Genomic DNA, 13,037 nt, shown 5'->3' with positions numbered 1-13,037 from the left:
ACGAAATGATAAACTTTTTTGAAAAAATGTTTGACCCCATGATGAACAATGACCCTAAAGTTTTATGGAGGAAAATGAACGCTGAAAAAAAAAGACACCAAAATTTACACGGTAAAAAATGTTTTAGGAGAAAAAATGACGGTGAAAAATTGACCCCATAATTTATATCGTGAAAACATTTTCGACAAAATTCACACGGTGAAAATTTATTTAACCTTTATTAATTTTACACGACTGACGGTTACGTTTTAAATAATATTACAATGCGAAATAAATTAAGAAAATTATGGAAACTGTTACATACAAAGCAATAAATATTATGTTAAGAAAGCTCTGTGCAAAAACCTGAAATTTTAATCACATAAACATATCTTTTTCAAAACTAATTTACAATGGTGCGGATAAATACAGATTTTATATAAAGGGGAAAAAGAAAATAGCACAGAAAATAATGTAGAAATTGTAGAAATTTTTCATGAAATATTTTTCTAAGAAAGCATCAAGCACAAGGAAAATGTTATTCTTAATTAATATTTGTTATGTTTAAAAGCGAATCAAAAACTATATTTGTTTTTGAACAGTTCGAAAAAGTATACCAGAAACAAAAGATGACAAAGAAATAGAAGGGAACATTTTTAGATTGTAATATTTTCCAAATGCTTTTTCATTCACAGTAGAAAGCCAAGCGACCAACGTATAATGGAATTTTCTACTACCAGTTTAAAAACAGAGAAAACATTCACAGTACTGGCTCGCATACACTTGATGGTTAAAATTAGTCAGAAATAGTTTCCCTCACGATAGAGAGAGATCACCGTAACAGAGTTTTACAAAAGCCACACTCCGAGGTCTAGAGGCGTTTTTTCTTTTCTTTTTTGATTCTCGTGTACATGTCGTGTACAATAGATTGATTTATAAGCAAACTTTTTGGTCATGCAATAGCGCTCCGCAATGCATACGTCATAATTATTACTTTTCACTTTTTTTGACATTTGTACGAGTTGCAATCCCACAATTCAACGCGGCTCAATTAAAGATACGTGCAAGCTGTTATATACCTTTTGTCAAACGAGCATTCCCGTGCAAACGGATTCCGCAGTTGAGGGATTGGACTCGTCAACACATCGAAAGAAACAGGTGTCCTAATCAAGTATCGAGTTTGACTGCGATTGAGTCAAAAGTTTGTGTGTGTCTCGCTAAAATATAAGAACTTTCCATCACTATGTACGTAATGACAAAGAAAAGAGGGAGAGCTTAAAAACAATTTTTTGATACACATTAAACTTTCTACTCATCGCATGTAAAACTCGATCTTTTATTAGGGACACCCTGTATTCGTCAAAATAAAATTATTTTCGATCAGCGCGGTGCGCTTTTAAATTTAGCACACCCCATTATGCTATTATGATGCACTGTTAATGCTATACTGGCAAAAATCGGGGTATTTTCGTAGAAAACATTACGTCATAATTTTCATGAATTGAGGAGAATATTATGGCTCACAACCCATAGTCTTTATCTTGTTTACGTTTCATTTCGTGGATTTGACGACGAATAGATCGAACCATTTCCCGAATCTCATTCTTGACATCTCGTTCAACGCCTTGCATTTTATCCTCTGTTCGCTGGATGCTTTGTTCCACCAACTCGGCCATTTGTCTCTCCTCACGTGTCATCTTTTTGTTGGGTGAATCTGTTTTCGCTTGCTCTGTGAATCGAATAGAAAGAGAAAAGAATGAGTATTTAAACCCTTCGAAGTGGCGGTAGTCTAGCAAGCTAGACGACTAATTCATACATAGTAGAAATAAAGCAAAAAGTAATAAAGGGCGGAACAATTTTAGTCGTCTAGAAACCTTTGTGCACTAACTCCAAACAAAAGAAAAGTGTCAATATTGCAATTATAATTTTTTCCTGCTCAAAATAATTCTTGAGAAAAAAAATAAGTGTGGATTTGTGTATTGAAAGTTTTTCATTTGAGTTGATTTCGTTTTGAGAGTTTGTTGTTGCTTGATAAATTGTTTTCTCGCTACGCAAGTTTCTGCGTAGCTAGCCCCTGAATCTATAAGGCTCGAACACCGGATTCTTCCAGTCGTTTATACAAACTAAATCCCGTATTATTATTTTATTAGTATTGGTATTATTAGTATTACACGCATTATAAACGACTCCAGTCTAAAGTGGCGGGGGAGTTGTACTTTTATGGTGTGACGGGATTGGCCTAAATTCCGTAATACCGTAAATTTGACGAAAAAAGAGACGGGGAAACGGTATATTAAAATCAGACAGTGAATGTATATAGCCTTATTTTTTGTCATTATGCCGGTATTTTAACCTCTACAAACCAGTGTGACGGTGTTATTATTTTTCTATAACAAAATCCCTTTCGAGCTGCATTTCGAATCGCATTCGGAAATGAAACCATCCTTAATTTGACAACCTTTTCAATGGCGGAATATTTTCACTGGAAATAAACGTTTAAAAATGCCAGGCGCACTAAGAAACCATGATTTTTATGAATACCATCATTTATCCAATTTAACCGATTTTTGATAGGGGAGAAGAGTAGGAAAAAATCAACTAACAAATTTACCAAAAAAAAGATTTTACAACAAATTATGAAGGCAAAAATTGAAAGCGGCATGATTGTGACATGACATGGCTCAATCCTTGAACGTTGCCCGATATTATTCCGAAACTTTAAAGAAAAGCGAAATTTCTCACTCCATTATTTAAAAACTCAACCTCAGAGTAAAGAAAACTGAACGTTCCTGCTTTTAAAAAAATTCCAAAATAAGAACAGACGAGACTGAACGACTATTTAATAGTTCTTATAAAAAGAAAAAAGTTTGTACCTGCACTCTCTCCGTCTGCCGTGTAACCTGCATTATGAGCCAATCCCAATTTCTGGCTAAAATCAATTCCATTCTCACCGAAGAAGACCAAACGGAAAAATTCGTAGATCAAACCGATTACGAGGATTGTTGCAGCAGTACCAAGAACATAATATAAGATGGTTTGGAAAAAGCCAGAGTTAATGTCGAAAAGATCAAGTGGTGGTGATTCAGATGGCTTCAAGAGAGCTGGGTCGAGCTAAAATTGAATTGTGGGATTTTAGAATTCAAAACCACCGGCTTAATCATAAGACTCAAGTGGTGATAAGCTTCAACTATTATCTAGTCGACGTATTACTATTCAATACTATATTGATACAATCACCGTCAACAAGAAGCTCTCATAAAAGACGGTCCTCTATTCGATACCGTTCCTCATTCGATGAAAAACCCCCCTTGAAATCGAATTAGAGAGATTCAAGTATCTATAGTGGTCTGCGATTTAGACCGAAGTGATGACGGGATGATAAATGAAGTGATTGAAATAATAGGGGAAAAGCATATTTTATGCTTAGTAAAGGCTTACATTTGCCAAAACCGATTGTCTGTAATGTCTCTCCATTTTCTCTTTGAAATGATAATTATATTCGATGTAATCTTCCAGGCAAGTTCTCCATGTTTCTTTGCTGGCCAATCGAGGGTTTCGACGATCCATGTGGTGAAAAGCAATACCGTAATGGTAATCTTCCATTGGGAATCTTCTTTCTACAACATATTTCACATTGAGTTTGGATAAGCGTTCCTCATAATGGTGTTGGAAGGTGTACATGTCCATAACAAATCCTATTCAAAGAGATAAAGAAAACATGATTGCGTGTGCTGACTTTGGCAGTTTTGCCGTGAATTTCGGTGCCTGGAAAAATGAATGTTCAATCGCATTTTATGAACAAAAACTCCAAGCATTATACCTGTCTTCTTTTAAAAAACGATAAAATTGTCTCACAAGTGAGCAAGAAATTAATTTAACACCAAGAAGAAAAAGGATTCGAATATTTTTTTCCCAATACTGGAAAGGATTCTGGATGGACTGTTTTTTCTTACCAGTTAATAGACCTCTTGCTAACCAGTTTTCAAGTTCGATTATATCTTTTAACATTTTCACTTCTCCGTCCAACTCATTGACAATGATGTCTCCAGTTTCAATCCCTGGTAAAACTCCGACCTAAACAAGAAAAAATCACTAAATAATCTCATGTTTCCCTTTTCTTTGTAAAAAACAATTCTTCCGAAACAAACGAATTACCAGGGGGGGGGGGTCATGCAGTTGGTACCGTGGTGGGTCTTATATCATTTTTGGAATTTGCAGTTAGTACCTTGTGGGTACTAACTGCTGTGTATAGGGTGGTGTCTCATAAATTTCAAGTCAATCAAATGGTACTTTTAGGGTACTAACTGCTATGAGGGGTAGTGTCTCATAAATTTCAAGTCAATCAAATGGTAATTCTAGGGTAGTAACTGCAAAAAAGACTGGTCTTATCCATATCAATAGCCTTTTTCAATGTAGGAGCTTTAATTATTTCTCTCTCAAGACTTACCAAAGCTTGAATCTAAATCCCATCAGATCCCATAAGGTTTCTTGTTTTGAAATTGTGTGCCGCTACTAAATTACGTCATTATGATTTACGTTTTGTTAGCTGTGCTTGTCAGCCATTTTTTTTAGTCGTTTGTCAAACAATGCAAAAGTGATATTTTATTTCTGGGACTTTAGACCTAATATGGTGGGCAGACTTTACTTAACATGTTAGGCTTTGCAGATTTGTACCATATATGTTGGGGTTTGTATTTATTATAATAAATCAAATAGAGAAAAATCACCAAGGTTAGTTAGGTACTGACAGGTTTCAAATATTGATTACCCTGAGTGCCAGCAATTACTCAAGAACATTAAACCGGCAGGATAGGGGGTGGTACCAACCTGTCAATAGTCAAATGCAATTAGTACTGCAGGATACTAGGTGCAAATAGGGGTGGTGTCAGCCTTCCGGTAGTCAGATGCGTTTAGTACTTCAGGGTACTAAGCAAATAGGGGTGGTGTCAACCTGTCAATTGTCAAATACACTTAGTATTTTTGGGTACTAACTGCTAAGGGGTGGTGGGTGTACGCTCAAATTTTCAATTTTGCAGTTAGACATCATGATGTCGGGTACCAACTGCATGACCCCCCCTGAAATTACCACAAAGCATTCTCATTTTGATTATCAAAACATAATCTTTACAGCGAGAAAGCCTCTTATTCATAAGGATCAACAATTTTTCACAAGGTTGAGTTAAGAAAAGTCAGCCATTTTGAAAAAAGCGTCTGTCTTTTCTTGGACACAGGAACGCGAAAAATAGTGTTTATAAAAATAGAAATTACCGCGGGAGAGTGATTTGGAAAGACATGTATTCAGCAAACATAGTGAGCCTATTGCAAAGCGTAAGCTGCAGCGAAATACAACACCGTGGTTTACTAGTCTATATATGCACCTTACATATTTAGTAATAAAAATGGTCTAAACAATACCTTGGCTTTGACGACAACTTTTTCAGGAACATAAATAGCAGCAGAAAGACCATTGGACATCAGTGACGTCAAAATACAAATCATGAGAATGCCAATAATTATCCAGATAACAGAAAAACTTCGAGCAACGATTGATACAGGTGCCTTGTCTCCGTAACTATGGTAACAAAAATCGAGGTAAAATTTACTGGTTCTTACAGCGTATTCATGATATGCACCATTGCAATGTCTTCCACGGACCGAACAGCTGATTGGTTGAAAGTGACGTATTGACTGATTTTACGTCACTTACAACCAATCAGCTGTTGGGTCCATGATGTAATGTCAGAAGACATTGCAGTGGTGAATATCACATGTTGAATGTAACCAGTAGCCGTTCCAATTGCACGAACTTTCGAATAAAACTAGTTTAGATTGGCAACTCATGATATTCATAAAATGTTTAACCGGAAAAACCCAAGTTTTTTGCCACAACCGGCAAAAGCTGTAGTTTTTCTGTAGAAAAATATACGTCATGAAGCCAGAAGCAAGTTTTTTGCCAGTGATGAAAATTTTGAAAATAACTTTTAGTCTAGTTTAAATTTGCCACCACTAACAAAACCAGGACGTTTACAAAGAAGACGATTGTTCGAATTATAGATCGATTCATACTTATCTTCGAGCAGATTCTGATACTCCGCGCATGACACGTATTCACTCTAAAAGACATGGCTCTGTACGAGAACCTGGTCCAGGCTGGCGCAACGCTTTGATCTCTTTCATCCAGATTTAGAATGAATATTAAATGAGCTTTTGAGAGTAGTGATTGGTTAAAACAAAACAAAAAACAATAACTTTATTAAAAAAGAACCGTGGATTTGACTGTTTCGGCCGAAAAACGACGTTTGCGCAGAATTGATGATCAGTTACGAGATTAGATCCATACTAACCCTACGGTTGTCATGGAAACAAAACTCCACCAAAATCCGTGGTAAGTGCCGCTGAAAAATGCTCGAGGAAAATCTTGATCATTTGTCCATGTATCCTAGAAATGAAAGAAATATTTTTCAAATAAAATTCAAACACGGAAGCTTCATTCTTGTTCTATGTTAAACTTGAATTACAGTAGACTTCCGGTTATTCGAACATGCACTTATTCGAATAATTCGGCTATTTGAAGTGAGATGGCGTTCCTCTTGGATCTGCTTACTCAACCTAGGCAAAAACACTCTCAGTTATTCGAACTTCAGTTATTTGAACTTTCAATTATTCGAAGCGATTTCTATTCCCCTTGGGGTACATTATAGGCTAAATCACCCTCAGTTATTCGAATTTTTCTTATTGGGAGATCGTCGAGTGAGAACAATAATTTTCCTTTAAAAATCAGGTTTCAATATTCAGGGCTACATATCGCTATTTAAGCAATTTCTTTGTGTTTATTACGCTCAATTGGACCACAATACCTCAATTACTTCAGGAAAGTCCACCCAATTAAGGTTAAGTTGAGAATCTGGCGGGAAAACGAATTTTTCAGTTATTCGAAGTAAAATCTCACCCCCCCTGGAGGTTCGAATAACCGAAAGTCTACTGTATTTTCTTTAAACGTTTCGGCCTCATCAGAGTGCCATCATTAGTAAAAAGTAAAAAACTTGTATGACAGAAATGTTGTCACCAACTGTTGGATAACACAATGTTTTTTCTGGAAGTTTTTTCATATTTTTTTCTGTGATATTTTGCAAACAAAAAAAGTTTTTTAAACTGTTGAAATACATGTTTTTTCTTTTTATAAGCATATGTTTTTTGCTTTGGGAAACAAGCTCAGTTATGCTTAGAGATATTATAGACTCAGGCTCGAAGTATGTTTATCATATGCTTATTTTTCTCCAACTTTTCCAAAATCTGCCGTTGCTATACATGAGGATAGGGAAATAAGTAATGACACAAAGATTTTTCAGGAAAGTTGTAGACGATTGCCGCGTTTACGCTTGTATTTTTTTAAATTAAAATGCCGTTTGAAGAAACCTCAAAAGCAAGCTCAGTAATATGCTTGTAATATGCTTATTTTTTCGACAAATTCAGGTCTTGGTATGTTTATAAACGTTATGCTTATAAAAAAAAACATGTAAAAGGTTAAACGAGAAGAGCGCTTGAGTAATTAAAAAAAAATAGTGCTATTACACTGAACGAAACAGGGGTGTGGTAAAAAGAGAAGGCTTACCAGAAACCAAATAATAGCACCAGAGATGAAAGCACACAATAAACAAAGCATGATAAATGGCCATAAATTGATCACTGATTGGCTGAAACTATCGATTGCATTTCGCCATGTTTCACCTTCGACTGTAACGTAAACAACATCTGGTACCTTGTAAAGCGCCTGCAAGAAAAGTTGAGATACCTGTGTCATATAGCTTGTCCGAAAAAAAATCGGAACAGAATTCATACACAGGGTGTCCGGAAAAATAGTAAAATAAAAAAACAGATATAAAAGTATGTAGGACTGTTGTGTGATTTTCCCAAGAGTTACACAATAAAAATCTATTGTTTCATTTTATGTTTTTAACGAGGCGGCGATGATGCTAGCAGTGCTTTCTGCAGAAATGCAAAAGGAGATGGATGTCCAGTCGTTTATATGTTCATTTTGGTACGTAACACAAAATATCTCTACTCAAAGACAAGATACTTTAAAATTGCACTCACAGCAAAAGGTTCATGATATACGATACCATTGCCACCATTTTTCTTTGAAACACCAACAGCGGGAACACTCATTGAGCAATCATAAACATTATCACGACACCATTCCACTAAATCCTTCACACTATCTTGAGGCCGTTTTCTCCATCTGATAGACGTGGGTTTCCATGACAAATGTGAGTTGGTACACGAGGTCTTAATCCAATCTTCAATCATATCTGGTATGAATGAAAAGTGATTTTTTTACTACACTTTTTTTTTTATAAGAACAATGAGGCTCAAAAATGCCAAAAAATAAGAACAATTTAAGAACAATCCTGAGCCTGGAGTTGCTGAGTTTTAGGTAAAATAAGGGCCAAATTAATGAAATTTGGGTTCAAACCCAAAAATACCCCCAAATTTGCCCTAAAAATAAGAACAGGATAAGAACAGTTTGAGGCTTGAAGTGCCAAAAAAATAAGAACAGCCGAGCCTCAACAAAAATTTACTGGTTCTTATAAAAAAAAAAGTGTATCAGCAATTCAATTAATTAATACCAGTTTTTATAAAGAACATTCAGAATTTTTGAAGGCCATGGAAGTTCTTAACTTTTTAAGTTTTAAGTCTAAAAATGTTCTTAACATGTTCTTGAGTTTTCACCATTTTGTGAGTATTTTTGTCCATTTTTCTAATAAATTGAATGTTTTAGAGTCTGCAATGCCTTAAAATGTTCTTAACTTGTTCTTAATATTTTGGCCACCGAAGCCTTATGTTCTTCAGGGTTCCCAGCAGTTCCCCAGATTTTCCCTGACTTTGGCTTTAAAATCCACCCTTTTTCCCTGACAAAACTGTTGAAAAGGGTAGTTTTTCCCTGACTTTGGCTTTAAAATCCACCCTTTTTCCCTGACAAAACTGTTGAAAAGGGTAGTTTTTCCCTGACTCAAGATGAAAAAAGACCATTTTGCCCTGACCAAAAACGGCAAATTTTTCGTGTTGTAGTAAAGAAATTATCGCGCTTTTCAAAAATAACCCTGTCAGCTTTGCAATAGTCAAAGTGTGCTGATTTTAGTAATTAATGTGATCATTTGGAGGACCCACCATGGTTGGTGGGTGGAGATTCAAAGATTGCCTGAAAACCATCAAATTCAAGGCATTCTGAAAAAAATTCACTGACTTTTCCCTGACTTTTGAGAAATTTTACAAATATTCCCTGACTTTTCCAGGTTTTCCCTGACTTTTTCTAAAAACAACCCATTTTCCAGGTTTTCCAGGTTTTCCCTGACCGCTGGGAACCCTGTATATATTTTGCTCTTTTTCTTGTAAAACGTCTAAATAAATAGACGATTTATTCAAAGAACACGAGAGCGAAATTTGATCAAAGCTCCGTTATGTCAGAAATCACAAACAATGTAGGATCACGGATTTTGACTGATTTTCAAGGCCATTTTCAAAAAAAGAAAAAAAGCATATTTTTTCAAGTGGCATCGTTCATGTATAAGTCTGTCTTGGTAATGTACGATTTCAATGAAAATTCTGCCAGGTTTTTATGCAAAATTACGTCATTTGTGAAAAAGCATGGAGTTTATTTCGAAGTAGAAATTTTGTGATATTGATATCAGAATGAAAAAATGGGTTAATAAAGCTGAAACTTAAAACGTGGATCATACCTAAAATTAATCAAAAAAAACAACAAATTGCCCAAAAAATATTTTTTCGAAATTCGGGCTTCATCAGAAATTTGACATTACCTTGATTGACACTTCAAGCTTCATTCTTGTCATACCGTGTGTTTCAAAAAAAAGTGTACAAGCTTGTTTCACGTGATCAAAAGTTAGGAAGAACATTCGAAAAAAATCTCTTTCGAAAAAGCGCCACAAGAGACTATAAATGTTTTACAGCACCTGACCCCGAGAATGTAGGTGAAATTTGAATCAGACCTGAAAGCTGTAGATTTGCATTTTAAAAGATATTAAATATTTTCAACGAAATTTTGAACTCCCAAAATCCTTTCCCAGGGGTTAGTTTCATTACTTGTGATAGATAGACCAATTTTTTTGGTCCTTGAAGTTGACTCCCATTTTCGTTATAGCCCCCAGAATGTAGGTTTGGTTTTATGGCTTTAAATCTAGTAATAGTAAAATGTTGATATTTTTTCAATTGGATTAATTCTAACAGCAAATTTTAGAAATGTTTATGCGAAAACAATATTCTAAGAGCATTTTTGTATTCTGAAAATTGGATTTTTCACTTTTAAACCCCCAGACTGTAGGTGAAAAGATTCGGTTGTTGAAATGGAATTTCGGTATTCATCGGAAATTATTGTTCTCTAAGTGAAATTCATACTTTAGATATATACGCTGACAACGATTTAACAAATTATTAATTTCATCGTACTACAATGAGGAAAAGTAAAAGGAAGGACGAAAAGAAAGAGACAAGAAAGTTGTTTTTATTTGTAGGTTGAAAATTTTGTGTTTGCATGTGAATAAGTAACAAACCCCTGCTCCAGCCCCGATGGAACTTTTCCACATCGGGTCAAAATTTCTACTTAAGTCCAAATTGGAATGAAATTCTATTGCTCCAAACTTGGCAAATTTCTGATTGGGCTGGGCCCCAACGGGTCTGGGACACGTCGTAAAGCTCAAAATTTCAACATTAATCATCTCTCAGGTAGTACTTTCATGTTATAAAAGTACAACAAAGAAGTTTTATAAATTTGACAGAATTTTTCTTCGGGTTATAAAGGCCCCCAATTGTAGGTCAAACTAACCCCAAAAGTTTAGGTCAAATTTCGTCAAAATATCTAACTCAGAACAGTAAGTATTGAAATGGACTATTTTCCCCATTTCCTTAGTTCATTAGGACTAAGAAAATACCCTATCATCATAACTTAATTCCAATAGATTTCGATTTAGAGAGGATTTATTTAAAAAATGTCTCAGTTCGGGTAATATCCAATCAACTTCCATTCAGATTTTCGTTGGAAAAAATTAATTCAAGTTAAAATTTTCTGTCCAGAAATAATCAGTAAGATGTAACAGTATGCTCTGAAACAAATTTTTATGAAGTTGAACTATCGTTAGGGCTACAATGCTACAAAATGAGAAACCTACATTCTCGGGGTTTACTACATTCTCGGGGTCAGGTGCTGTAGTTTTATCACAATCTTAATTCAAACTTGTACATTTTTTTTAAAACACCAAAACAGCATTTCGGTCGTAAGTATATGATCAGTAGAAGGGAACAAGAAATATATACCGAAAAAAAATCCCTTCGGTGTGTCACTGCCTTCATCATCAATCAAGTATGGGGGAGCTGGGATCCAGGAAATTTCAAATCTTGGAAAATTCGTATCTTCCGCGCCACCGGATCTCCTGTTACATTGGTTTTGTCCAAAGCTTGTTCCACCGTTATGTAATGTTTGATTAACTTCCCAATAATAGAATTGACATTCAGAAATGGATTGGATGTCTTTGATGAGTATGAAAGTAACCATATGAAAAAAAGCCCACCATTTTATAACAGCCTTTGATGGCCAACCCATCTTGTTTGTAAGGTCTAAAGATAGAAAATAACGTAATTATGTTATGAGTGTTTTTAGCGTGGGATGAATTTTCCTCGGCCAGAAAGTACATTTTAAGATTTAACCCATTCAATCTTTACTTGAGAAACGAATGCTTCCTTTTTTAAATAAAATTTTACAAGTCACAAAATATTCGCAAATTTTCTTGATTCAAACACACAAATCAGCAAAAAATATTTTAAGCATGGTCTTGAAAAAGCCGTTTTCTGTAAAAAAATACAAGGGTGGATAATGTGATGTGAAAGTAAAACACCCAGCTGGCACACAACGTTCTTTCAACGTTTATCTAACGGTCACAACGTCCATATAACGTTAGATGAGTTTTGAAACAACGTTGTGTGCCAGCTGGGCAACTATAGTAATGTCTCCACAAGTCAAAACTTGTTCGAATTATGAAGACTTCGAGGTATGGAAACATTCAAGTTATAGAAGTTCGAGTTAAAGAGTCTCCACAGTAAAATTTATTTCTGTTTTGTTTCCTTTACCACAAAACTCAAAAAGAAAGAATGGACTAAAATAAAAGTAAAACAGCAAGGATACATACCTTTGAAACAGAAAAAGATATTTTCGTATTATCGCACAAAAACCACTAAAATTCAGAAAAAATTAAATAAACGAGAAGATGTAACCAAGCAAGAAATGTAAGCAAAACAAAGTAACGCTTTATTTTCTCAAAAGAAAATCTTTGCCAAATTCTGTACCAGATTTTATTCAATACTCTGAATTGGGAGATCAATAGTTCATTCAATAGTCGCTTGAATATGCCAATTCATCAGCGCTTGGATTCAAGACTAACTTATTATAAAGAGCCTATTCATAGTCTTAAATGCATTATACAGAATTCAGATTACACTTTTTCATATTAGTCATTCAAGAGCTTAGAAGTTTTGTTTATTAAGTTTTCGTACAGTTTTTTCGAAAAGTTAAAAATCAATTCAACACAATTTGTGTGGTGGTCGCTGGGCGGTGCTACATATTATTATTCAATAAAAAATAGATTTACAGTTTAAAAGTTTCACTGTTCTGGTAACATGTTGAAAAGGTTACACAAACACGGCGCAGATTTTCACAAAAAATCCCGAAATTTTCCTCTTCGTCGGTAAAAAGTCGCTTAAATTCACTCGTTCGCCGTACCAGATTTAACAAGCAACATACTGAATGAACCTACCTGATGATGAAAGCTAGATAGCAATAAGTACTAGTTATCGCATGACTTCGAGTGCAATACGAGAAATATTTTACGAGTTCCGAGATTTTTCCGTAATATTTTTCAGAGCCTTTAGGCGAGGAAAAATATCGGTAAAATCTCGGAACGAGTAAAATATCGAGTATTGCACGAGAAGTCATGTGATAACTAATTTATTGTCGACTCAAAAAAATTGTCCTGATATAAAAATCTCTTTTT

The 13,037-nt window shown here is 34.9% G+C and overlaps 1 protein-coding gene across 1 annotated transcript; it reads right to left on the bottom strand.

Annotated features, from left to right (window-relative positions):
* Positions 1 to 1,430: 1,430 nt before the first annotated feature.
* On the bottom strand, positions 1,431 to 12,289 carry LOC136807903 (uncharacterized). The gene is made up of 10 exons (XM_067064521.1): positions 12,177 to 12,289; positions 11,308 to 11,607; positions 8,074 to 8,288; positions 7,592 to 7,750; positions 6,324 to 6,418; positions 5,395 to 5,551; positions 3,933 to 4,053; positions 3,418 to 3,674; positions 2,853 to 3,090; positions 1,431 to 1,708 (listed from the first exon to the last, which is right to left on the bottom strand). The coding sequence occupies exons 2-10, from the start codon at positions 11,591 to 11,593 to the stop codon at positions 1,500 to 1,502; spliced, it is 1,737 nt and encodes a 578-aa protein (XP_066920622.1). The 5' UTR covers positions 11,594 to 11,607; positions 12,177 to 12,289; the 3' UTR covers positions 1,431 to 1,499.
* Between the last annotated feature and the right edge of the window lie 748 nt (positions 12,290 to 13,037).

Source organism: Clytia hemisphaerica, unplaced genomic scaffold (genome assembly GCF_902728285.1).
Source record: "Clytia hemisphaerica strain Z4C2 unplaced genomic scaffold, Clytia hemisphaerica genome assembly, whole genome shotgun sequence".
Classification (NCBI taxonomy): Eukaryota; Metazoa; Cnidaria; class Hydrozoa; order Leptothecata; family Clytiidae; genus Clytia; species Clytia hemisphaerica.
Note: the sequence above shows the minus strand (reverse complement) of the source record. Positions and strands in the feature narration are given on the sequence as shown.

What these genes read in the sequence shown, in the direction of transcription:
- LOC136807903 (XM_067064521.1), bottom strand. Translation starts at nt 11,593, where the DNA reads ATGGGTTGGCCATCAAAGGCTGTTATAAAATGGTGGGCTTTTTTTCAT. An exon ending in AAGTTGTCGTCAAAGCCAAG is followed by an intron (nt 4,054 to 5,394) that starts GTATTGTTTAGA and finishes TTTCTTGTTTAG; the next exon opens with GTCGGAGTTTTACCAGGGAT. An exon ending in GGCAGACGGAGAGAGTGCAG is followed by an intron (nt 1,709 to 2,852) that starts GTACAAACTTTT and finishes TTCGATTCACAG; the next exon opens with AGCAAGCGAAAACAGATTCA.